This window comes from Panulirus ornatus, chromosome 23, assembly GCF_036320965.1.
Source record: "Panulirus ornatus isolate Po-2019 chromosome 23, ASM3632096v1, whole genome shotgun sequence".
Lineage (NCBI taxonomy): Eukaryota > Metazoa > Arthropoda > Malacostraca > Decapoda > Palinuridae > Panulirus > Panulirus ornatus.
In genome coordinates this window covers 17,078,743-17,106,488 of record NC_092246.1, presented here as the reverse complement: position 1 = coordinate 17,106,488, position 27,746 = coordinate 17,078,743, and the positions used below count along the sequence as shown (strand labels likewise).

At 41.9% G+C, this 27,746-nt stretch overlaps 1 protein-coding gene across 2 annotated transcripts in view; it reads left to right on the top strand.

Annotated features, from left to right (window-relative positions):
* The window catches only part of LOC139756824 (solute carrier family 22 member 7-like), an 87,155-nt gene that overhangs the window by 41,322 nt on the left and 18,087 nt on the right, over positions 1-27,746 (top strand). Inside the window, exons 3-8 of one of the 2 annotated variants that reach the window (XM_071676645.1) lie at positions 8,673-8,952; positions 15,789-15,892; positions 18,871-19,025; positions 21,304-21,472; positions 25,137-25,323; positions 26,941-27,128. In XM_071676645.1, the coding sequence (XP_071532746.1) occupies positions 8,673-8,952; positions 15,789-15,892; positions 18,871-19,025; positions 21,304-21,472; positions 25,137-25,323; positions 26,941-27,128 (1,083 nt within the window). The remainder of the gene's footprint in view (positions 1-8,672; positions 8,953-15,788; positions 15,893-18,870; positions 19,026-21,303; positions 21,473-25,136; positions 25,324-26,940; positions 27,129-27,746) is intronic. The other variant, XM_071676646.1, reaches the window with a different exon arrangement.

Here is a 27,746-nt window from a genome sequence, read left to right as displayed (position 1 = left end):
TGCATTTACCTCCCTAACAACCCCATCCATAACAAATTAAACAACCATGGAGACATCACACACCCCTGCCGCAAACCTACATTCACTGAGAACCAATCACTTTCCTCTCTTCCTACCCGTACACATGCCTTACATCCTCGATAAAAACTTTTCACTGCTTCTAACAACTTTCCTCCCACACCATATATTCTTAATACCTTCCACAGAGCATCTCTATCAACTCTATCATATGCCTTCTCCAGATCCATAAATGCTACATACAAATCCATTTGCTTTTCTAAGTATTTCTCACATACATTCTTTAAAGCAAACACCTGATCCACACATCCTCTACCACTTCTGAAACCACACTGCTCTTCCCCAATCTGATGCTCTGTACATGCCTTCACCCTCTCAATCAATACCCTCCCATATAATTTACCAGGAATACTCAACAAACTTATACCTCTGTAATTTGAGCACTCACTCTTATCCCCTTTGCCTTTGTACAATGGCACTATGCACGCATTCCGCCAATCCTCAGGCACCTCACCATGAGTCATACATACATTAGATAACCTTACCAACCAGTCCACAATACAGTCACCCCCTTTTTTAATAAATTCCACTGCAATACCATCCAAACCTGCTGCCTTGCCGGCTTTCATCTTCCGCAAAGCTTTCACTACCTCTTCTCTGTTTACCAAATCATTTTCCCTAACCCTCTCACTTTGCACACCACCTCGACCAAAACACCCTATATCTGCCACTCTATCATCAAACACATTCAACAAACCTTCAAAATACTCACTCCATCTCCTTCTCACATCACCACTACTTGTTATCACCTCCCCATTTGCGCCCTTCACTGAAGTTCCCATTTGCTCCCTTGTCTTACGCACTTTATTTACCTCCTTCCAGAACATCTTTTTATTCTCCCTAAAATTTAATGATACTCTCTCACCCCAACTCTCATTTGCCCTTTTTTTCACCTCTTGCACCTTTCTCTTGACCTCCTGTCTCTTTCTTTTATACATCTCCCACTCACTTGCATTTTTTCCCTGCAAAAATCGTCCAAATGCCTCTCTCTTCTCTTTCACTAATACTCTTACTTCTTCATCCCACCACTCACTACCCTTTCTAATCAACCCACCTCCCACTCTTCTCATGCCACAAGCATCTTTTGCGCAATCCATCACTGATTCCCTAAATACATCCCATTCCTCCCCCACTCCCCTTACTTCCATTGTTCTCACCTTTTTCCATTCTGTACTCAGTCTCTCCTGGTACTTCCTCACACAGGTCTCCTTCCCAAGCTCACTTACTCTCACCACCCTCTTCACCCCAACATTCACTCTTCTTTTCTGAAAACCCATACAAATCTTCACCTTAGCCTCCACAAGAAGTCTTTTGGGGATGAGAGAGCTTGGGAAGTGAGTCAGTTGTTGTTCGCTGATGATACAGCGCTGGTGGCTGATTCATGTGAGAAACTGCAGAAGCTGGTGACTGAGTTTGGTAAAGTGTGTGGAAGAAGAAAGTTAAGAGTAAATGTGAATAAGAGCAAGGTTATTAGGTACAGTAGGGTTGAGGGTCAAGTCAATTGGGAGGTGAGTTTGAATGGAGAAAAACTGGAGGAAGTGAAGTGTTTTAGATATCTGGGAGTGGATCTGGCAGCGGATGGAACCATGGAAGCGGAAGTGGATCATAGGGTGGGGAAGGGGGCGAAAAATTCTGGGGGCCTTGAAGAATGTGTGGAAGTTGAGAACATTATCTCGGAAAGCAAAAATGGGTATGTTTGAAGGAATAGTGGTTCCAACAATGTTGTATGGTTGCGAGGCGTGGGCTATGGATAGAGTTGTGCGCAGGAGGATGGATGTGCTGGAAATGAGATGTTTGAGGACAATGTGTGGTGTGAGGTGGTTTGATCGAGTGAGTAACGTAAGGGTAAGAGAGATGTGTGGAAATAAAAAGAGCGTGGTTGAGAGAGCAGAAGAGGGTGTTTTGAAGTGGTTTGGGCACATGGAGAGAATGAGTGAGGAAAGATTGACCAAGAGGATATGTGTCGGAGGTGGAAGGAACGAGGAGAAGAGGGAGACCAAATTGGAGGTGGAAAGATGGAGTGAAAAAGATTTTGTGTGATCGGGGCCTGAACATGCAGGAGGGTGAAAGGAGGGCAAGGAATAGAGTGAATTGGAGCGATGTGGTATACCGGGGTTGACGTGCTGTCAGTGGATTGAATCAAGGCATGTGAAGCGTCTGGGGTAAACCATGGAAAGCTGTGTAGGTATGTATATTTGCGTGTGTGGACGTATGTATATACATGTGTATGGGGGTGGGTTGGGCCATTTCTTTCGTCTGTTTCCTTGCGCTACCTCGCAAACGCGGGAGACAGCGACAAAGTATAATAATAATAATATAAATATAAAGGTAAAGGGGTAAGTAATATTTGAAGTATAGACAAGTTCTTTTGATAATAATTGGCAAATGTGCATTTTATGAAATAGAGAGACCACTGCATAATGTAAAGATAAGTTTTAGGGATGATGAGAAATATGAAAAAGAGCCACAACTTCAGTAAAGTCAAGAAGGCACAAGATTCAGTAAGAGCATTAGGACGTTGCAGCATCAGTGGCAATATGGAGGGAAATGGTCAATGAAACTTTTCCATTGTTTGTAGACAGTGAGGATGTTGGGCAAGATCTATGTAAATAACAATGAAAATACAAAAAGGAAGGGAAATAGCAATTACCATAGATTTGGAGATAGAGTGACAAGGTCTCAGTAGAGATGGAGGCTATATAATGATAGGAAAAAAGAAAATATTGGAACAATCACAGACTAGAAAACATTATATTGAAAGATATGGAAATCAACAGAGTTGCTACACAAACACCCAATCAAGGAAAGCTGAAAAATGATTTTAGAAAATATATCCTAGCCTTGACCAGAGAAATCAGTTGGTTTATGACCATGAAACATTCATGAGCTGCCTAGAGTTAAGCGCATAGGTTCAAATCCTGGTTGTGGCCATCAGTCCACAATCAATCCAGCTTATTCATCTCCTTAGTGGTTGGTCCTTAGTGGGTACCTGTCTCAGGCTAGGTATATATTCACTGTATATATGAATCATGATGAAGTGCCTGAGGATTGGTGAAATGTATGTATAGTGCCAATGTATAAAGGCAAAGGTGATAAAGTTAAGTGTTCAAACTACATAGGCATGAGTTTTTTTTTTTAGTATACCTAGAAAATTGTTTGTATGGGAGAGTGTTCATTGAGAGAGAAGTGGTAGAGGATGAGTGGATCATGTGTTTGCACTGAAAAATTTATTTGTGTCTGGTATTTATGGATCTGTAGAAGGCATGTGATAGGGTTGATAGAGATGCTTCATGCATTCATCCACCATTTATCTCCATCCATTATTTTTCAATCTATTTCCCTATGTCACAGGTGGTCATTCTCTCACACCAGACTCTGATTGTACTATCATACACTCTCCTTGTAAACTCACAGTCTTTTATTCTTTCCACATGCCCAAACCACCAGAGTCTTCAAGGAACAGATGCATCAGTTTGTGAATTTGGGCCTTATTTCAGAGCATTTCTTGCAAAACTTTGCCTGTAGAGAGGAAATATTCAGTCTGATACTTTGGCTCTATTTAGTACTGTGACAGAATTTCTAGATCAGAATCCACATTCTATGGTTGACATATTCAAAGGAATAATCTCTAAAGCATCTTATGAAGCTGGAAGAGGGACTTAATGGATATTTCCTAGACCTTGGTAAAGATTAATTTGCGTATCTTGAAATGTATGTATGGTGCCAATGTATAAAGGCAAAGGTGATAAAGTTAAGTGTTCAAACTACATAGGCATGAGTTTTTTTTTTTAGTATACCTAGAAAATTGTTTGTATGGGAGAGTGTTCACTGAGTGGGAGATGTATAAAAGAAAGAGACAGGAGGTCAAGAGAAAGGTGCAAGAGGTGAAAAAGAGGGCAAATGAGAGTTGGGGTGAGAGAGTATCATTAAATTTTAGGGAGAATAAAAAGATGTTCTGGAAGGAGGTAAATAAAGTGCGTAAGACAAGGGAGCAAATGGGAACTTCAGTGAAGGGTGCAAATGGGGAGGTGATAACAAGTAGTGGTGATGTGAGAAGAGATGGAGAGAGTATTTTGAAGGTTTGTTGAATGTGTTTGATGATAGAGTGGCAGATATAGGGTGTTTTGGTCGAGGTGGTGTGCAAAGTTAGAGGGTTAGGGAAAATGATTTGGTAAACAGAGAAGAGGTAGTAAAAGCTTTGCGGAAGATGAAAGCCGGCAAGGCAGCGGGTTTGGATGGTATTGCAGTGGAATTTATTAGAAAAGGGGGTGACTGTATTGTTGACTGGTTGGTAAGGTTATTTAATGTATGTATGACTCACGGTGAGGTGCCTGAGGATTGGCGGAATGCGTGCATAGTGCCATTGTACAAAGGCAAAGGGGATAAGAGTGAGTGCTCAAATTACAGAGGTATAAGTTTGTTGAGTATTCCTGGTAAATTATATGGGAGGGTATTGATTGAGAGGGTGAAGGCATGTACAAAGCATCAGATTGGGGAAGAGCAGTGTGGTTTCAGAAGTGGTAGAGGATGTGTGGATCAGGTGTTTGCTTTGAAGAATGTATGTGAGAAATACTTAGAAAAGCAAATGGATTTGTATGTAGCATTTATGGATCTGGAGAAGGCATATGATAGAGTTGATAGAGATGCTCTGTGGAAGGTATTAAGAATATATGGTGTGGGAGGCAAGCTGTTAGAAGCAGTGAAAAGTTTTTATCGAGGATGTAAGGCATGTGTACGTGTAGGAAGAGAGGAAAGTGATTGGTTCTCAGTGAATGTAGGTTTGCGGCAGGGGTGTGTGATGTCTCCATGGTTGTTTAATTTGTTTATGGATGGGGTTGTTAGGGAGGTGAATGCAAGAGTTTTGGAAAGAGGGGCAAGTATGAAGTCTGTTGGGGATGAGAGAGCTTGGGAAGTGAGTCAGTTGTTGTTCGCTGATGATACAGCGCTGGTGGCTGATTCATGTGAGAAACTGCAGAAGCTGGTGACTGAGTTTGGTAAAGTGTGTGAAAGAAGAAAGTTAAAAGTAAATGTGAATAAGAGCAAGGTTATTAGGTACAGTAGGGTTGAGGGTCAAGTCAATTGGGAGGTGAGTTTGAATGGAGAAAAACTGGAGGAAGTGAAGTGTTTTAGATATCTGGGAGTGGATCTGGCAGCGGATGGAACCATGGAAGCGGAAGTGGATCATAGGGTGGGGGAGGGGGCGAAAATTCTGGGAGTCTTGAAAAATGTGTGGAAGTCGAGAACATTATCTCGGAAAGCAAAAATGGGTATGTTTGAAGGAATAGTGGTTCCAACAATGTTGTATGGTTGCGAGGCGTGGGCTATGGATAGAGTTGTGCGCAGGAGGTTGGATGTGCTGGAAATGAGATGTTTGAGGACAATGTGTGGTGTGAGGTGGTTTGATCGAGTAAGTAACGTAAGGGTAAGAGAGATGTGTGGAAATAAAAAGAGCGTGGTTGAGAGAGCAGAAGAGGGTGTTTTGAAATGGTTTGGGCACATGGAGAGAATGAGTGAGGAAAGATTGACCAAGAGGATATATGTGTCGGAGGTGGAGGGAACGAGGAGAAGAGGGAGACCAAATTGGAGGTGGAAAGATGGAGTGAAAAAGATTTTGTGTGATCGGGGCCTGAACATGCAGGAGGGTGAAAGGAGGGCAAGGAATAGAGTGAATTGGAGCGATGTGGTATACCAGGGTTGACGTGCTGTCAGTGGATTGAATCGGGGCATGTGAAGCGTCTGGGGTAAACCATGGAAAGCTGTGTAGGTATGTATATTTGCGTGTGTGGATGTATGTATATACATGTGTATGGGGGTGGGTTGGGCCATTTCTTTCGTCTGTTTCCTTGCGCTACCTCGCAAACGCGGGAGACAGCGACAAAGCAAAAAAGAAAAAAAAAAAAAAAGTTTGGTGAGTATTCCTGGTAAATTATATGGAAGGGTATTGATTGAGAGGGTGAAGGCATGTACAGAGCATCAGATTGGGGAAGAGCAGTGTGGTTTCAGAAGTGGTAGAGGATGTGTGGATCAGGTGTTTGCTTTGAAGAATGTATGAGAAATACTTAGAAAAGCAAATGGATTTGTATGTAGCATTTATGGATCTGGAGAAGGCATATGATAGAGTTGATAGAGATGCTCTGTGGAAGGTATTAAGAATATATGGTGTGGGAGGCAAGTTGTTAGAAGCAGTGAAAAGTTTTTATTGAGGATGTAAGGCATGTGTACGTGTAGGAAGAGAGGAAAGTGATTGGTTCTCAGTGAATGTAGGTCTCCATGGTTGTTTAATTTGTTTATGGATGGAGTTGTTAGGGAGGTGAATGCAAGAGTTTTGGAAAGAGGGGCAAGTATGAAGTCTGTTGTGGATGAGAGAGCTTGGGAAGTGAGTCAGTTGTTGTTCGCTGATGATACAGCGTTGGTGGCTGATTCATGTGAGAAACTGCAGAAGCTGGTGACTGAGTTTGGTAAAGTGTGTGAAAGAAGAAAGTTAAGAGTAAATGTGAATAAGAGCAAGGTTATTAGGTACAGTAGGGTTAGGTCACAGTCAATTAGATTAGGTTACAGTCAATTAGGAGGTAAGTTTGAATGGAGAAAAACTGGAGGAAGTAAAGCGTTTTAGATATCTGGGAGTGGATCTGGCTGCGGATGGAACCATGGAAGCGGAAGTGAATCATAAGGTGGGGGAGGGGGCGAAAATCCTGGGAGCCTTGAAGAATGTGTGGGTCGAGAACATTATCTCGGAAAGCAAAAATGGGTATGTTTGAAGGAATAGTGGTTCCAACAATGTTGTATGGTTGCGAGGCGTGGGCTATGGATAGAGTTGTGCACAGGAGGTTGGATGTGCTGGAAATGAGATGTTTGAGGACAATGTGTGGTGTGAGGTGGTTTGATCGAGTAAGTAATGTAAGGGTAAGAGAGATGTGTGGAAATAAAAAGAGCGTGGTTGAGAGAGCAGAAGAGGGTGTTTTGAAATGGTTTGGGCACATGGAGAGAATGAGTGAGGAAAGATTGACCAAGAGGATATATGTGTCGGAGGTGGAGGGAACAAGGAGAAGAGGGAGACCAAATTGGAGGTGGAAAGATGGAGTGAAAAAGATTTTGTGTGATCGGGGCCTGAACATGCAGGAGGGTGAAAGGAGGGCAAGGAATAGAGTAAATTGGATCGATGTGGTATACCAGGGTTGACGTGCTGTCAGTGGATTGAATCAGGGCATGTGAAGGGTCTGGGGTAAACCATGGAAAGTTGTGTGGGGCCTAGATGTGGAAAGGGAGCTGTGATTTCGGGCATTATTGCATGACAGCTAGAGACTGAATATGAACGAATGGGGCCTTTGTTGTCTTTTCCTAGTGCTACCTCGCACACATGAGGGTGGAGGGGGATGGTATTCCATGTGTGGCGAGGTGGCGATGGGAATGAATAAAGGCAGACAGTGTGAATTGTGTGCATGGGTATATATGTATGTGTCTGTGTGTGTATATATATGTGTACATTGAGATGTATAGGTATGTATATTTGCGTGTGTGGACGTGTATGTGTGTACATTGTGTATGGGGGTGGGTTGGGCCATTTCTTTCGTCTGTTTCCTTGCGCTACCTCGCAAACGTGGGAGACAGTGACAAAGCAAAATAAATAAATAAATAAATCTTCGGAATCCTGTCACTGCAAATTCTCAGGAGTTGCAGGCTAGGACAGGTATGTGAAACCAATATAAACTGGTTGTTGAACCTGTTATATGACCACTATTGGTATTTCCATTAACATGGCTTTGTGAGTTAACATTTTCAGTGCTGTTGGGGATTAAATCAAAACAGATTAAATCTCAAAACACCTGAACATGATCTTTGCCATGCAGTTGATATAGTTTTCCCTCTTATAATGAACTTGTTGCCAAAAAGTGGGCTCACCCATCTCATTAGTATTAGTATTTAGCTCTTATATGTTGCCAAAAAGTGGACTCACTCATCTCATTAGTATTAGTATTTAGCTCTTACTATATTATTTTGACAAGTTTTTTGTAATTTTACTCATTAGTCACAACTTGTGTATATATCGGGTATGTATGGGACAGATCAAGATATTTTATGATTTCACTTCAGTTCAATTTATTGATGTTATCAATAGTATATAACCCTTATGTAGTTTCTTACATATTTCATAATGAAATGATATAAAATCAACATGATTAACTAAATTTTTTATCCATACCTTTTAGGGGTACATTGGAACCTGTCAGAATGCCAAAGGGGTACAGAGGAACAAAAAGGTTGGGAACTCCTGCTTTACACTATTGCAGCTCATTGATAAGAGGCATGAGAAGAATCCAAAACATGATTTGGCTGACACCTCTGAGGTTGAAATAAAGAATAAGCATGGGGTAGCACCAGGAGTGGATGAAGGCAAGCAAGTATGAATGTGTATATATGTACATGTCTTTGTATGTATATGTGTATATGTTGATATGTATGTGTTTGTGTATGAGCTTTTATGTGTATATGAGTGGATGGGCCATTTTTCATCTGTTTCCTGGCACTACTTCGCTGACATGGGAAACAGCAATTAAGTATGACGAATATATATATAAATTTTTTTCTGGCTTCAGGAGCAACTCAAGCTTAAGATGGTCACCATCACCTCACTATGACGATCTGTGTTTGGCACATCCCACCGCCACGCCGCTTGGCATTGCTAATACCACCTCAACCTCTGTCTTCACGGATGGGAACATTTCCGCAGTCATCACATCCACCGCCAGTGACCCTGGTACCACTACCGCTTCTCAGGCGGCCAGTACACATTCAGCATGGCACAGCACCAGCTTGCAGTCCTGCCCTGTTGTCCAGTACGACACTTCAGTGTTCACTTCCACCATTATATCTGAGGTAAAAAGTGAATATTTTTAACTCATTTATACATCCACTTTCTGATGTAAAGATCGTTGACTATGTTAGCACCTATATGGCTTCCATAAAGCAAGGTCCTATGGTGCTATTCTTACCAGTCGTCCTAGAAAGATTTTGGGGAATCCATTTTGGTTGCCCTTGATATTTTCAAAGCTTTTGGTAGGGTTTGGCATTGGGATCACATCTCTAAGCTCTACTCTTTTGGCTTCCCTCCTTCACTTTGCTTCCTCATTTCTAGCTTTCTCTTTGGTTGATCTGTCAGTAGCAGTGTCCCTCAAGGTTCTTTCCTGTCTCTACACTTTTTCTCTACAAATAACTAAGTACACTCAAACGCTAGTGAGTCATCACTGCAGTCCTTTGCATCATTCAATTGTGCTCCTTTTTCTCTCTGGATATGCATCTCCTCTCAACACAACTTTCTCAGTAAACTCAGACTTGGACAGGATATCTCAGAGGAGTAGACGAAATCAAGTTCCATTTAATGCCTCCAAGACCTAGTTTCTGTCCAACTCTCTTTAGAAAATTCCTGACTACTTTCCTTTCTCCTTTGACGGATCTGTAATTTCACTTCTTGACTCTATGAACATACTTGGTAATAATGCAACATCCACAGTATCTTAGAAACCCCACATTGCAGAAAGTACTAAGTCTTCCTTAAAGAAACTGGGAGTCCTGTTAGATGTTGAAATTTCATCAGAAAAGTTGTTCCATTTATACAAAGGACTAATCCATCTTAATGTGGAGTACTGCTTTCATATCTGGGCTGATTCTAAACTGTGCATCCTTACTTGACTGTTGAGTCAAAGGCAGTTCAGCTTTTCAACTTTTACAGGGTAACTTCAAGACTTGACCCACTTGTCTTACAAGTGTGTGCCTCCACCACTAGCTAGATTATGCGGTACTCAGGAAGTTACTGTCACATTGTATTTCTCTGTGGCCTTTGGTAGCTCAAAGGCCATTTTTATAACTGTTTCATATACCTCAAAGCTTTAGAATCTCTACCCTTTCATGTATTTCCCAGTGACTTGGACTTTTTAAAACATTTTTTCACTTCCTCAAAAATTCATAAATACTCTTCGTTGTCTCTTCTTTTTTTCCTTTCATTAACATCTCAATATTTCAGTTCAGGTCGAGCCTCGATGTATGTATATGTGCATGTGCAGATGGTTTGGGCCGTTCTTTCGTCTGTTTCCTTGCACTACCTCGCTAGCGTGGGAGACAGTGACAAAGTAGAATAATAATAGATATATGTATTTTTTCATACATATTCGCCATATCCCGCATTAGCGAGGTAATGTTAAGAACAGAGGACTGGGCTTTGATGGAATATCCTCACCTGGCCCCCTTCTCTGTTCCCTCTTTTGGAAAATTAAGAAAAAAAAGAGGGGGGGGGGGGGAAGGATTTCCAGCCCCCCGCTCCCTCCCCTTTTAGTTGCCTTCTACAACACGCACGGAATACGTGAGGAAAGATTGACCAAGAGGATATATGTGTCAGAGGTGGAGGGAACGAGGAGAAGTGGGAGACCAAATTGGAGGTGGAAAGATGGAGTGAAAAAGATTTTGAGTGATCGGGGCCTGAACATAGAGGAGGGTGAAAGGCGTGCAAGGAATAGAGTGAATTGGAATGATGTGGTATACTGGGGTCGACATGCTGTCAATGGATTGAACCAGGGCATGTGAAGCATCTGGGGTAAACTATGGAAGGTTTTGTGGGGCCTGGATGTGGAAAGGGAGCTGTGGTTTCGGTGCATTATACATGACAGCTAGAGACTGAGTGTGAACAAATGTGGCCTTTGTTGTCTTTTCCTAGCACTACCTCGCACATATGCAGGGGGGAGGGTGTTCTTATTTCATGTGTGGCGGCGTGGCGATGGGAATGAATAAAGGCAGATGGTATGAATTATGTACATGTGTATATATTTATATGTCTGTGTGAGAGAGTATCATTAAATTTTAGGGAGAATAAAAAGATGTTCTGGAAGGAGGTAAATAAAGTGCGTAAGACAAGGGAGCAAATGGGAACTTCAGTGAAGGGCGCAAATGGGAAGGTGATAACAAGTAGTGGTGATGTGAGAAGGAGATGGAGTGAGTATTTTGAAGGTTTGTTGAATGTGTTTGATGATAGAGTGGCAGATATAGGATGTTTTGGTCGAGGTGGTGTGCAAAGTGAGAGGGTTAGGGAAAATGATTTGGTAAACAGAGAAGAGGAAGTAAAAGCTTTGCGGAAGATGAAAGCCGGCAAGGCAGCAGGTTTGGATGGTATTGCAGTGGAATTTATTGAAAAAGGGGTGACTGTATTATTGACTAGTTGGTAAGGTTGTTTAATGTATGTATGACTCATGGTGAGGTGCCTGAGGATTGGCGGAATGCGTGCATAGTGCCATTGTACAAAGGCAAAGGGGATAAGAGTGAGTGCTCAAATTACAGAGGTATACGTTTGTTGAGTATTCCTGGTAAATTATATGGGAGGGTATTGATTGAGAGGGTGAAGGCATGTACAGAGCATCAGATTGGGGAAGAGCAGTGTGGTTTCAGAAGTGGTAGAGGATGTGTGGATCAGGTGTTTGCTTTGAAGAATGTATGTGAGAAATACTTAGAAAAGCAAATGGATTTGTGTGTAGCATTTATGGATCTGGAGAAGGCATATGATAGAGTTGATAGAGATGCTCTGTGGAAGGTATTAAGAATATATGGTGTGGGAGGCAAGTTGTTAGAAGCAGTGAAAAGTTTTTATCGAGGATGTAAGGCATGTGTACGTGTAGGAAGAGAGGAAAGTGATTGGTTCTCAGTGAATGTAGGTTTGCGGCAGGGGTGTGTGATGTCTCCATGGTTGTTTAATTTGTTTATGGATGGGGTTGTTAGGGAGGTGAATGCAAGAGTTTTGGAAAGAGGGGCAAGTATGAAGTCTGTTGTGGATGAGAGAGCTTGGGAAGTGAGTCAGTTGTTGTTCGCTGATGATACAGCGCTGGTGGCTGATTCATGTGAGAAACTGCTGAAGCTGGTGACTGAGTTTGGTAAAGTGTGTGAAAGAAGAAAGTTAAGAGTAAATGTGAATAAGAGCAAGGTAATTAGGTACAGTAGGGTTGAGGGTCAAGTCAATTGGGAGGTAAGTTTGAATGGAGAAAAACTGGAGGAAGTAAAGTGTTTTAGATATCTGGGAGTGGATCTGGCAGCGGATGGAACCATGGAAGTGGAAGTGGATCATAGGGTGGGGGAGGGGGCGAAAATCCTGGGAGCCTTGAAGAATGTGTGGAAGTCGAGAACATTATGTCGGAAAGCAAAAATGGGTATGTTTGAAGGAATAGTGGTTCCAACAATGTTGTATGGTTGCGAGGCGTGGGCTATGGATAGAGTTGTGCGCAGGAGGTTGGATGTGCTGGAAATGAGATGTTTGAGGACAATGTGTGGTGTGAGGTGGTTTGATCAAGTAAGTAACGTAAGGGTAAGAGAGATGTGTGGAAATAAAAAGAGCATGGTTGAGAGAGCAGAAGAGGGTGTTTTGAAATGGTTTGGTCACATGGAGAGAATGAGTGAGGAAAGATTGACCAAGAGGATATATGTGTCGGAGGTGGAGGGAACGAAGAGAAGAGGGAGACCAAATTGGAGGTGGAAAGATGGAGTGAAAAAGATTTTGTGTGATCGGGGCCTGAACATGCATGAGGGTGAAAGGAGGGCAAGGAATAAAGTGAATTGGATCGATGTGGTATACAGGAGTTGACGTGCTGTCAGTGGATTGAATCAGGGCATGTGAAGCGTCTGGGGTAAACCATGGAAAGCTGTGTAGGTATGTATACTTGCATGTGTGGACGTATGTATATACATGTGTATGGGGTGGGTTGGGCCATTTCTTTCGTCTGTTTCCTTGCGCTACCTTGCAAACGCGGGAGACAGCGACAAAGCAAAAAAAAAATATATATATATATATATATATATATATATATATATATATATATATATATATATATATATATATATACGTTGAGATGTATAGATATGTATATGTGCGTGTGTGGACATGTATGTATATACATGTGTATGGGGTGGGTTGGGCCATTTCTTTCGTCTGTTTCCTTGCGCTACCTTGCAAACGCGGGAGACAGCGACAAAGCAAAAAAAAAATATATATATTATATATATATATATGTGTGTGTGTGTGTGTGAACTTACCCATGAGAAACCATAATGGATATACGTAATCATTTTCATGAAAATTAAGATGTACATTTGGCCAAGGATTCAATCACTTGCTGCGTATGTTGGTCCAACATTCAAGTTCCATGCGTGTAGTGCATCCTCATGAATGAGACCCAACTACTAATTACTCTCTTAATGAATAAGTATATCCCCACACGTCTCCAAACTACTTAGTCTTTAAGGACTAAGTGAATAAAAGATCACTTTTTTTCAGGAAGGATATTTTTGTATTTTCAGCCTCTCTTCACAAGCCTATACCAACCAACTTAAGCACATTTTTGTACTCACTCCAGCTTGTCTGTATTCCAAAAGGATACAGCCACATTCATGTTCTAGTCTCGTATGTTGTACATCACATTATCAAATATATCTCTATAAATGCTTGCTTGTGATTGCTGTTTGCTTGTTATAGGGAGAGAGTTTTACTCTCGTGCTGCCCCATCTCCTAACCTTGTATTCATATACCACGTCTTTACTCCTATGTATATGCTCAGACACACACACACAACATGAACCTTACTTATGAATAAAGTTGTGCTTCATTAAGTGCCCACAACCCCAGAAAGGCTCATGACACTACATGAACCTTACTTATGAATAAAGTTGTGCTTCATTAAGTGCCCACAACCCCAGAAAGGCTCATGACACTACATGAACCTTACTTATGAATAAAGTTGTGCTTCATTAAGTGCCCACAACCCCAGAAAGGCTCATGACACTACATGAACCTTACTTATAAATAATGTTGTACTTCATTAAATGCCCACAACCCCAGAAAGGCTCACAACATTACACAAACTTTACTTATAAATAATGTTGTACTTCATTAAATGCCCACAACCCCAGAAAGGCTCATGACACTACATGAACCTTACTTATAAATAATGTTGTACTTCATTAAATGCCCACAACCCCAGAAAGGCTCATGACACTACATGAACCTTACTTATGAATAAAGTTGTGCTTCATTAAGTGCCCACAACCCCAGAAAGTCCCACCACACTACATGAACCTTACTTATGAATAGAATTGTGCTTCATTGAATGCCCACGACCCCAGAAAGGCTCATGACACTACATGAACCTTACTTATAAATAATGTTGTACTTCATTAAATGCCCACAACCCCAGAAAGGCTCATGACACTACATGAACCTTACTTATGAATAAAGTTGTGCTTCATTAAGTGCCCACAACCCCAGAAAGTCCCACCACACTACATGAACCTTACTTATAAATAATGTTGTACTTCATTAAGTGCCTACAGCCCCAGAAAGGCTCATGACACTACATGAACCTTACTTATGAATAGAATTGTGCTTCATTGAATGCCCACGACCCCAGAAAGGCTCATGACACTACATGAACCTTACTTATGAATAAAGTTGTGCTTCATTAAGTGCCCACAACCCCAGAAAGGCTCATGACACTACATGAACCTTACTTATAAATAATGTTGTACTTCATTAAGTGCCTACAGCCCCAGAAAGGCTCATGACACTACATGAACCTTACTTATAAATAATGTTGTACTTCATTAAGTGCCTACAGCCCCAGAAAGGCTCATGACACTACATGAACCTTACTTATGAATAAAGTTGTGCTTCATTAAGTGCCCACAACCCCAGAAAGTCCCACCACACTACATGAACCTTACTTATGAATAAAGTTGTGCTTCATTAAGTGCCCACAACCCCAGAAAGTCCCACCACACTACATGAACCTTACTTATGAATAAAGTTGTGCATCATTAATTTGTTGGGTATCTTTATTGTCAGCACCAATTTTCTTGAATCTTCATTCCTTATCAAAGGCTGAATCATTATGTGGAAAACACACACACACAACATGAACCTTACTTATGAATAAAGTTGTGCTTCATTAAGTGCCCACAACCCCAGAAAGGCTCATGACACTACATGAACCTTATTTATTAATAAAGTTATGCTTCATTAAGTGCCCACAACCCCAGAAAGGCTCATGACACTACATGAACCTTACTTATGAATAAAGTTGTGCTTCATTAATTTGTTGGGTATCTTTATTGTCAGCACCAATTTTCTTGAATCTTCATTCCTTATCAAAGGCTGAATCATTATGTGGAAAACACACACACACACACACACACAACACTACACTTCGCTACATTACACTACACTGCACTGCACTGCACTACACTACACTACACAACACAACACAGCACAACACAACACAACACACCACACATCCTAATATATACCATGCTTCCATTCTACAGACAAGCCCCTAGGGAAGGATGAACAGCTGGATGGATTGTGGACTGGCTACCACAGCTAGGATACGAATCTTTGTGGGTTTGATCTTGGCAGCCCTTACATATGTGACGCATGTGTCTGTCTGTGTGTTTTAAGGTGTTTCAGACATTAAGATGTTGATATAATGCCACTGTTGTAAGTCTTTTCTAGGGATATGTAAGACATATTGTGTTCTTTATGAAATATTAAAAAGTAAAACACAGTAGTGGTATTATTGTTGTTCTCATCATACTGCCTCTGGGAATCAGTTCATATGTAGCTCACAACCTCATCAGTGTTTGGCTGATTACTGTCATTATTTCGGCACCAAGTGTGGGACCTGTTGCAGTGGCACCTGGTGTGCGAGAGGGCTGTCCTGAGGCCCTTGTTCCAGACGCTCTTCACCCTAGGCGGGATGGTGGGCAGCACAGCAGGCGGGCACATTGCTGACAGGTAAGGCGTCCATGACCTAAGGTAGACTCTTCACACTCCACATACACCCACACACACACACACACAACATGAACCTTACTTATAAATAATGTTGTGCTTCATTAAGTGCCCACAACCCCAGAAAGTCCCACCACACTACATGAACCTTACTTATGAATAGAATTGTGCTTCATTGAATGCCCACGACCCCAGAAAGGCTCACAACATTACACAAACTTTACTTATAAATAATGTTGTACTTCATTAAGTGCCTACAGCCCCAGAAAGGCTCATGACACTACATGAACCTTACTTATGAATAAAGTTGTGCTTCATAAAGTGCCCACAACCCCAGATAGGCTCACCACACTACACCAACCTTACTTAAGAATAAAGTTGTGCTTCATTAAATGCCCACAACCCCAGAAAGGCTCACTGCACACAACATGACCCTTACTTATGAATAAAGTTGTGCTTCATTAAATACCCAAAATCGTAGAAAGCCTTGCCTCACTGCACACTGTATACATGAACCTTATTTATTAATAAAGTTATGCTTCATTAAGTGCCCATGACCCCAGAACAGCTCACTGAACACATAATGCGAACCTTATTTGTGAATAAAGCTATGCTTCATTAATTGCCCATGACCCCAGAAAGACCCATCTCATTACACATGAACCTAACTAATGAATAAAGTTGTACTTCATTAAATGCCCTTAACCCCAGAAAGGCTTGCCATACTACACAAACCTTACTTATGAATAAAGTTGTGCATCATTAATTTGTTGGGTATCTTTATTGTCAGCACCAATTTTCTTGAATCTTCATTCCTTATCAAAGGCTGAATCATTATGTGGAAAACACACACACACACCTCTTAACCTCTCTATGCCATTCACATTTTTGAACTTTTGTATACTGTCAGAATGTACAGTTCCAACATTTATTCCATTCACTCACTTTTATAATATAAAAGTCCTTTTATATACTCTATCTCATGTTTATGGCTTAGTTTCTAGTTATGGCCTCTAGCTGCTCTGCCTTTGCATATGTCAACATTATTAAAATGGCTGAGGAATGTGAGGGTTGTGATCAAGTCACTCCTTTTTTTTCTCTTCTCCTGGGTGGACAAGTTTCTGGTCTCTACCTTCTTAATGTAAATCTGCTTTCTTTATTGTCGTCCTATCTTTTCTTCCTTCCTCTTGACCCCTTCTAATACTTCTTTGTGCTCCTTTTAAGTGTAGTGACCAAATTTGAGATGCATATTCCAGTTCTAGCCTTACGTAGGATGTGAACAGTTTGCTGAATACTGTCTTAACCATGTTTTTGAATTCACATTTGATATTTGTCAGCAGAGTTTGTCTCCTTTACAATTTTCCCATGATGGGGCTCTGGCAACAGGCACAGGTTTCCCACAGTATTGACTCCCAAATCCCTCTATCAAAGTCCTGCAGGTTATTTCCTGCTGGTGCTGAGGCCTTGTTTCACTGTGCCCCATCCCTTTGTGTATGTGTATATAAATGTGTTGCATCTCCCCTTCCTCTAGCCATGTGATTACATATTGAGCAAGACATAAAAGTACATATATATAATCATTTATATTTATTTATTCATGTATTATACTTCATCGCTGTTTCCCACATCAGCGAGGTAGCGCAAGGAAACAGACGAAGAATGGCCCAACCCCTCGTATACACTTATAAACACAGAAACGCCCATACACACACATATACATATCAACATATGCATACACAAATATACATATATACACATATACATATTCATACTTGCTGCCTTTATCCATTCCCATCACCACCCTGCCACAGAGGAAACAGCATCTCTCTCTCTCTCTCTCTCTCTCTCTCTCTCTCTCTCTCTCTCTCTCTCTCTCTCTCTCTCTTAGTGGGGTAGCACCAGGAAAAGACAAAAAGGCCACATTCATTCACACTTAGTCTGTAGCTGTCATGTGTAATGCACCGAAACCACAGCTCCTCATCCAGGCCCCACAGACCTTTCCATGGTTTACCCCAGATGCTTCACATGCCCTGGTTTAATCCATTGACAGCACATTGACCCCGTTATACCATATCATTCCAATTCACTCTGTTCCTTGCATGCCTTTCACCCTCCTGTATGTTCAGGCCCCAATCACTCAAAATCTTTTTCATTCCATCCTTCCACCTCCAGTTTGATCTCCCACTTCTCCTTGTTGCCTCCACCTGATACATATACCCTCTTTGTTGATATTTCCTCACTCATTCTTTCTTTGCGTCCAGACTATTTCAATACACCCTCTTCTGCTCTCTCAACCACACTCTTTTTATAACCACACATCTCTCTTACCCTTTCATTACTTACTTGATCAAACCACCTCACACCACATATTGTCCTCAAACATTTCGTTTCCAACACATCCTCCTTCCTCCGCACAACCCAATCTATAGCCCATGCCTCGCAACCATGTAACATTGTTGGAACCACTATTCCTTCAAACATACCCATTTTTGCTCTCCGAGATAACATTCTCACCTTCCACACATTTTTCAACACTCCCAGAACATTCGCCCTCTCCCCCACCCTGTGTCTCATTTTAACTTCCATGGTTCCATCTGCTTCTAAGTCCACTCCCAGATAACTAAAACACTTCACTTCCTCCAGCTTTTCTCCATTCAAATTCACCTCCAGATTAACTTGCCCCTCAAGCCTACTGAACCTGACAACCCTGCTCTTATTCACATTTACTTTAAACTTTCTCCTTTCACACATACATAACTATGAAGCCATAAATATTCTAGTAAGTTTGGTAACACCTTTTTTCTAATACCAGTTGCTTGTAACTAGTGGTGTTGTTAGTCATCCACCCAGAGCTTTTATTCTGTATGGCCTGGCTGTAAGAGAGGGTCCTTTTCCTCCCTTCTCCCCAACCCAGACAGTTGCCCCCTTCCTTCCCTTAATCTCAAGTGCACAGTTCTGACTGAGGTGTGGTTGGTCGGCAGGTGGGGCCGACGGCGAGTTGTGTTGGGCGCGTGTGTGACCAACCTGGTGGTAGTTGTGGCCATGGTCCTCATGCCTCTCTACCCAGTCCTCATCATCCTGCGCTTCATAGCTGGCTGTTCTGTCATGGCTATGCTTGTCCCAGCCTGGAGCCACAGTAAGCTGCCTCTTGCCCTCCTTCTTTCATTAAATGTTTCCACTTTATTTTGCAGGATCTTCTTGCTGTGGTTATAGCACTGTTAATGAAGGCATATGTCTGTGCCTTCTGTCATAGTTCTGTTCTTCTTTCTGTTTTGCATGACAGCTAATTGTCAACATCCTATGGAGGGTCAGTAGACCATTATAGATTTTTATTTGACATTTGAATCCCTCCTGCGGTGGGCTGAGCAAATGGGAGAATGGTATTAAGTGGTATAAACACTCACCCTCGCCATTTTTCCTTCTCGTACCTTGCACATTGCCTGCACAATCTTCCTCCTGAACAAAAACATTTCCAGAAATGTAGCATCCCAAGAGACTGCAATTTTATATCCTGCCAAGCATATGGATGAATTAGTTGCAGCTGTGAATGGGAGTTAGTCATCATGACTGTGGCACTTTCTTTCTAACTAGTGTGAAGTTTCTTGTCTGTCGTGCATTGATTCACATATGCCAAGCTTTCAGCAAGTAGAGCTGCATTTGTCCTCAATGCTTCCCTTTTTATATATATAATTTCCCATGCATGCATAATGAAAATTTGTCATATCACTAGGAAGGTTTATTCCAAACAACAGAATCAGTATTGAGTAACATTTTTCTTGATTTTATATTTCGTAATATTTGACATGAGAATTCATTCATGATATTCATAAAGGTTATGCTCCAGTTTCCAGTAATTTCATGCAAACAAGTTACTTTGACTAAATTATAGTTTATTATTAATTTCACCTCCATGGAAAATATGTAAAATTGGATTTCATGAAATGGTAGCCTAGATGGATTCTTTTTAATCACTGAAGCTGCTTTGTCTTCCCACAGTCATAAAGTGTTACTTTTTCTCCCATACAGCCATAAACTTATATTGTCATCCCCTTAATCATAAAGAATGACCCTCCTACATTCACATATCTTTACCTTTACTACCCCACGCCCTGGTGTTCAGTTGCCTCCTCCACAGCTCCTAAATTTTGAACTGTATTGTTTACAGAAGTGAAGCAGTGTCTCCCTACAATCCTTAAACTACTTCTTCTCATGGGCAAAACAAAAGCTAGATTGTCTTCCCAAGAACTGTCACACTGCTGCTTCCCACATCCTTGAACATTAATTCTCGTCATCCACAGCTGTAAAGTGTTGATTTGGTCTTCCTGTTGTGCTTGAAGTGTAACTTGGTTGTTCCCACTCTTCCTAATTGATCCTTTTGTCTCCCTTGCTGCCTTGAAGCAATACTTTGTCTCACCCACATGTTTGCAGTGTCATTCTGCCTCCCTAGTAAACCTCAAATGTTACCCTGAGTCCTCTCTAATTCCCAGAATGTCACCATGTCTTCTCCATAGCCCTACTGTCACCATGTTTGTGCCATAACCCTAGAGTATCACCATGTCTCTACCACAGCCCTCAAGTGTCGCCATGTTTCTGCCACAGCCCTAGAGTGTCACCATGTCTTCTCTACAGCCTAAAAGGTCATGTGTCCCCCACAACCCTAAAGTGTCATCATCTCTCCACCACAACCCTAAAGTGTCACCATGTTTCTGCCACTGCCCTAGAGCATCACCAAGTCTCTGCCACAATGTTAAAGTATCCCCATGTCTCTTCTACAGCCCTAAGTGTCACCATGTCTCTGCCATGGCCCTGAAATGCCACCATGTCTCTTCCACAGCCACAAAGTTTCACCAGATCTCTGGCAGAGACCTAAAGTATCACCATGTCTCTGCAACAGCCTTCAAGTGTCACCATGTGTCTGCCACAGCCCAAAAGTGTCGCAAAGTCTCTACCCTTTGAGCACTGCCATATCTCTCCCACAGTCATAGATAGTCTCTAAAGCACCACCAAGTTCCTCATCACCATTCATCCTCATCTCTGCACATCCTTTGAATGCAAATAATTTTTCCTCACAGCTGTTGAGCTATACCTCCTCCACAACCATTAATCGTCACCATGTTTTCCCTTAAGCTTGGAATGCCTGTGTTTTCTCCACATCCCTGTAATGCCAGTTTGTCCTCAGAGCTGTTTACCTATATTTCCTCTCAACTTATATCATTTATCTATATATATCCTTCTGTTGGACCTTGGAGTCCTCATAATCTAGCGACTTCTAATCTTCGAAAATGTTTGTAACATCACCACTTCATGTCCACAGCCCTGGAGTCATTAAATCACGTATATCCTTTGGAGTCTTCATACTCTAGCCACTTCTAGTTTTCCAAAATGTTTATAATGTCACCATTTCATGTACACAGCCCTGGAGTCCACACCTGCAGGATACCGGAGCCGTGTGGGGATGCTGCTGGGCTTGCCCTTCTCCGCCAGCACGGTTGGGTTCGCAGGGGTAGGCTTCATGATCAGGGAATGGCGTACCCTCCTACTGGTGTGTTCCTCACCCATCCTCATACTCCTGCCAGTATCCTTGTAAGTATGTCACTGTGGCACAGGTCCTCATTCTCTCATATGGAGAGAATGAGTGAGGAAAGATTGACAAAGGAGATATATGTCATAGGTGGAGGGAACAAGGAGAAGCAGGAGACCAAATTGGAGTTGGAGGGATGAACTGAAAAAGATTTTCAGCAATCGGGGCCTGAACATACAGGAGGGTGAGAAGCGTGCAAGGAATAGAGTGCATTGGAAAGATGTGGTATACCGGGGTCGATGTGCTGTCGGTGGATTGAACCAGGGCATGTGAAGCGTTGGGGTAAACCCTGAAAAGGTCTGTGGGGCCTGGATGTGGAAAGGGAGCTGTGGTTTTGGTGCATTGCACATGACAGCTAGAGACCGAGTGTGAGTGAATGTGGCCTTTTTGTCTTTTCCTGGCACTACCTCGCTGGAAGGGGGGATGCTATTTCATGTATGGCGGGGTGGCGAAGGGAATGGATGAAGGCAGCAAGTATGAATATGTACGTGTGCATATTTGTATATGTATGTATACTTTGAAATGTATATGCATGGGTATGTGCGTGTGTGGGCGTTTATGTATATCCATGTGTATTTGGGTGGGTTGGGCCACTCATTGTCTGTTTCCATGCGCTACCTCGCTAACACGTGAGACGGTGATTAAGTATTGCAATGGAATTTATTAGAAAAGGGGGTGACTGTGTTGTTGATTGGTTGGTAAGGATATTTAGTGAATGTATGGTTCATGGTGAAGTGCCCAAGGATTGGCAGAATGCATGCATATTGCCATTGTACAAAGGCAAAGAGGATAAAGGTGAATGTTCAAATTACAGAAGTATAAGTTTGTTGAGGATTCCTGGGAAATTATGTGGGAGGATATTGATTGAGAGGGTAAAGGCATTTACAGAGCATCAGATTGGGGAAAAGCAGTGTGGTTTCAGAAGTGATAGAGGATGTGTGGATCAGGTGTTTCCCTTGAAGAATGTATGTGAGAAATACTTTGAAAAACAGATGGATTTGTATGGATCTGGAGAAGGCATATGATAGGGTTGATAGAGATGCTTTCTAAAATGTATTAAGAGTGTTGTAGGTAAGTTGCTAAAAGCAGTGGAACGTTTTTACCACGGACGTAAGGCATGTGTACGAGTAGGAAGAGAGGAAAATAATTGGTTCCCAGTAAATGTTGGTTTGCAGCAGGGGTGCATGATCTTTCCCTGGTTGTTTAATTTTTTTATGGAAGAGGTTGTTTGGGAGTTGAATGCAAGAGTTTTGGAGAGAGGGGCAAGTATGCAGTCTGTTGTGGATGAGAGGGCTTGGGAAGTTAGTCAATTGTTGTTTGCTGATGATATGGTGACTGAAGTTGGTGACTGAGTTTGGTAAAGTGTGTGAAAGAAGAAAGCTGAGAGTAAATGTGAATAAGAGCAAGTTTATTAGGTTCAGTAGGGTTGAGGGACAGATAGATTGGGAGGTAATGAAATGACACCCCCTTCCTCCCACACACGCGCGCAAGGTAGCACCGGGAAAAGACTATTAAGGCCATATTCGTTCACACTGTCTCTAGCTGTCATGTATAATGCATCGAAACCACAGCTCCCTTTCCACATCCAGACCCCACAAAACTTTCCGTGGTTTACCCCAGATGCTTCACATGTCCTGGTTCAATCCATCGACAGCACGTCGACCCCGGTATACCATGTCGTTCCAATTCACTCTATTCCTTGCACACCTTTCACCCTCCTGCATGTTCAAGCCCTGATCGCTCAAAATCTTTTTCACTCGATCTTTCCACTTCTCGTTCCCTCCACCTCTGACACATATATCCTATTAGTCAGTCTTTCTTCACTCATTCTCTCCATGTGACTAAACCATTTTAATACACCATCTTCTGCTCTTTCAACCACATTCTTTATATTTCCACACATCTCTCTTACCCTTTCATTACTTACTTGATCAAACCACCTCACACCACATATTGTCCTCAAACATCTCATTTCCAATACATCCACCCTCCTCCACACAACCCTATATATAGCCCACACCTTGCAACCATATAACATTGTTAGAACCACTATTCCTTCAAACATACCCATTTTTGCTTTCCAAGATAATGTTCTCATCTTCCACACATTCTTCAACCCTCCCAGAACCTTCGCCCCCTCCCCCACCCTGTGACTCACTTCTGCTTCCATGGTTCCATCCGCTGCCAAATCCTTTCTTTCATACTATTTGCCATTTCCTGCGTCAGCGAGGTAGCGTTAAGAACAAAGGACTGGGCCTTTGAGGGAATATCCTCACCTGGCCCCCTTCTCTGTTCCTTCTTTTGGAAAATCAAAAAAAGGAGAGGGGAGGATTTCCAGCCACCCGCTCCCTCCCCTTTTAGTCACCTTCTACGACACGCAGGGAATATGTGGGAAGTATTATTTCTCCCCTATCCCCAGGGGACAATATATGGTGTGAGGTGGTTTGATCGAGTAAGTAATAATAGGGTAAGAGAGGTGTGTGGTAATAAAAAGAGTGTGGTTGAGAGAGCAGAAGAGGGTGTTTTGAAATGGTTTGGTCACATGGAGAGAATGAGTGAGGAAAGATTGACCAAGAGGATATATGTGTCAGAGGTGGAGGGAACGAGGAGAAGTGGGAGACCAAATTGGAGGTGGAAAGATGGAGTGAAAAAGATTTTGAGTGATCGGGGCCTGAACATGCAGGAGGGTGAGAGGCGTGCAAGGAATAGAGTGAATTGGAACGATGTGGTATACCGGGGTCGACATGCTGTCAATGGATTGAACCAGGGCATGTGAAGCATCTTGGGTAAACCATGGAAAGTTCTGTGGGGCCTGGAAGTGGAAAGGGAGCTGTGGTTTCGATGCATTATTACATGACAGCTAGAGATTGGGTGTGAACGAAAGTGGCCTTTGTTTTTTTTTCCTAGCGCTACCTCACGCACATGAGGGGGGAGGGGGTTGTTATTTCATGTATGGCGTGGTGGCGTTGGGAATGAATAAAGGCTGACAGTATGAATTATGTACATGTGTATATATGTATATGTCTGTGTGTGTATATATATGTAATGTTGAGATGTATAGGTATGTATATCTGCGTGTGTGGACGTGTATGTATATACATGTGTATGTGGGTGGGTTGGGTCATTCTTTCGTCTGTTTCCTTGCGCTACCTCGCTAACGCGGGAGACAGCAACAAAGCAAAAATAAATAGTTAAACAATCACCACTGGAAAATGAAAATGGTGAGTACTTTCGTTTATTACATCCTCAGACAGAGTGGAGGTGATATAGGTACTGAGGTCCTTAAAAGCACAGAAGTAGCAGTGAGTTGGGGCTTCATAATCCTCATGTAGTCCAGGTTGGCGCTAATTATGTGACTTGACATCTGACCTTCCTCTCCTTGCATTGTGTGTGGATAGGGTTATTCAGGTAGTTACTTCTTAATAATCTGTGGGGCTTGGCTGTAGGAAGTAAGCTCTGGATTTGGTCCATTACACATGATAGCTGGAGAGTGAACGCATGCAGATGAGGTCATTTTATTCACTCTTAACACTACTTTTTGGAGACAGCAGAGCAATTAGATATAAAGAAAAATTCCCATATTTATTATTAGTCTTTTGATAACCAGTTTTTGTAGTTAACATCATTGGTTTTTCATATGACTATGATGACTGCAACATATGACAGAGCTGGTAGTGGGTCAAGCCTACGTTGTACCTGTGGCTTCTTCCCCAGCATCATGGATGAGTCGGCTCGGTGGCTGGTGCAGGAAGGCCAGCTGCAGGAGGCCACCAGGGTGTTGGAGAAGGCGCTCTGGCAAAACAAAGTGCAGCTTCGTGATTCTCTCACCGCTGCCATGGATCACCTGATAAAGGCAAGCCTCACTGTTGGTGGTCATCATGCCTAACTTGTTAACCTCATTATAACATTAATTACTCATATATTTAGCCCAGGGACTTGTAATCGACTACATATAGTATGTGTGTTTTACTTATATGTGCTTTTAGTGTTCACAGGAAGGGATTTCTGTACTTACAGGACCCCATCTTTTAACTTTCCTTAACTGTTATCTACAGTATTCACCACTTATCTTGGCTTGTTACTTTCACACGCTGTTATTTCAAAATTATTTCGTCACATTTCTGTTTTGTCCCTTGTTAGTCATTTTGTTATACCCTTTTCAGTGGCTTTATTCACATTCTTTTAAAAAAGCTGATTGATATCCATAGTGTTGAGTGGATTTAGAGCACTGAGGTCAGTCATGACTTTTCTTCCAACTTTCCCACTCAGTCGAATCCAAAGATGCTAACATCTACACATCTGTGTATGTTTTGTATATTTATTTGCTTGAGGTGTGTTTGTGTGTATGTGTTTGACATTCTGTTCTTGTTACTTTTGTAATGTTTGTGCAAGCTTTGAGCTCCCCCATCCTTCATTCTAGACTGTCACCTCTACTCACCCTGTCTTGATTTGCGTAGCAGGTTACAAGTTCTTGCCACTACAAGAAGTGTATGAGTTTTGTAATGTATTTCATGAGATAGGAGTGGCTATGGAATCCAAACCTTACTATATCAACCCAAGTCCATTTTGCATGACCTCTTTCTCTACAAACTCTGTAAGGGAAGGATGTAATTGAAAGATAGGGAACCATGTGAAAGAAGGGAAGGAAGAAATGATATGTGTATGTGTCTAGGGGATGGATTAGTCTCATGCCTCTGTGTTGGTGGAATGGACAGTGGCATGTGTGAAGAGGAGTGCTGGGAATGGAACACTGTTCTTCACATGGTAAATATGGATTTGGAGGCAAAAATTGAGATGTTTGCCCTTTGGCTGACACAGCATTAGCATTTTTTTTTTATTTTTTTTTTTAACTCCTGAAAGTGAGTCACAATCTTGATGGATGGACAGAAGCAACACCAGATAGTGTTGAGTAGTAAGGGACGGAGTCTTGTGCACATAATTTATAGCGATGAGTAACGGGATCCTGTACACATAGGTGATAAGCAGTGAGGGGCAAAGTCCAGTGCACACAGTACTGAGCATTGAGGGACAGTCTTGAGCACAGTTGAAGACTTTCACAGAAAACAATGCAATTTTTTTATGGAATAACTTGAATGTTGGTGATATGAGAGCACCTTTTTTCAGGCACTGTGACTGAATTAGCTTCATTGTAAATTTATCAGTGATCAGGAAAGCAAATGAGTGTAGGCTGTTGTCATGCTAATTTTTTAGAAGCTGTTGTTTCACAACTTTATTTTAGCTTATGAGTAGTATTGAATATAAAGTAGATGTAGAGGATAGTTAGGTGTTGAATATAGAATAGAAGGTTTAGAAGATAGGTTATCTTTCAAACTATAAAAAGTGTGAAACATGATTCCAGGTATTTTTTCAGCAATGGTCATTCTATTTCTGTGGGAACATGTTTTACCAAATCACTTTTAAACCCTATCTTCATCCTGGTCACCTAACACTAGGGCTTCTTCTTCAGCAGGACAGCCATGTGTCATCCAGGAGGAGGTCTTCCTCTGGCCCTGCCCCATTCCTGGCAGGCCTTCAGAAGCTGCGGGCATACCTGTGTGCTCCAGCCATGCGCACCATCATTCTAGTGACACCTGTCCTCTGGTTCCTCCACAGCTGCCTTTATCTTGGGGTCGTCATCAACGCTAACAACTTCACCAGGTCTGTTTCCCATGGCGCACTCAAAAAGTAGGTCACGACACAGTATATATATTTATCAATTATACTTGATCGCCATTTCCCTCTTCGGCGAGGTAGCACTAGGAAACAAAGAACGGTCCATCCACTCATATACACTTATATATGCATAAACACCCAAACACTTACATATACATACACATTATTATTATCATTATTATTGTTATTTTTTTATGATTATACTTTGTCGCTGTCTCCCGCATTATTATTATTATTATTATCCTTAATTGCTGCTTCCTGTGTCAGCAAGGTAGCACCAGGAGACAGACGAAGAATGGCCTATCCACTCACACACACACACAAACATATTTAATAAATATAATAGATAATTTATTATACGTAGTCGCTGTCTCCTGTTTTAGCGAGGTAGCACAAGGAAACAAACAAAAGAATGGCCCAACCCACCCATGTACACATGCATGTACGTAAACGCCCACACACGCACATATCCACACACGCACATATACATGCCTCGACATTTCAACATTTACTTTTATTTATTTTTTATTCTTTGTCGCTGTCTCCCGCGTTAACGAGGTAGTGCAGGAAAACAGACGAAAGAATGGCCCGACACAGCCACAT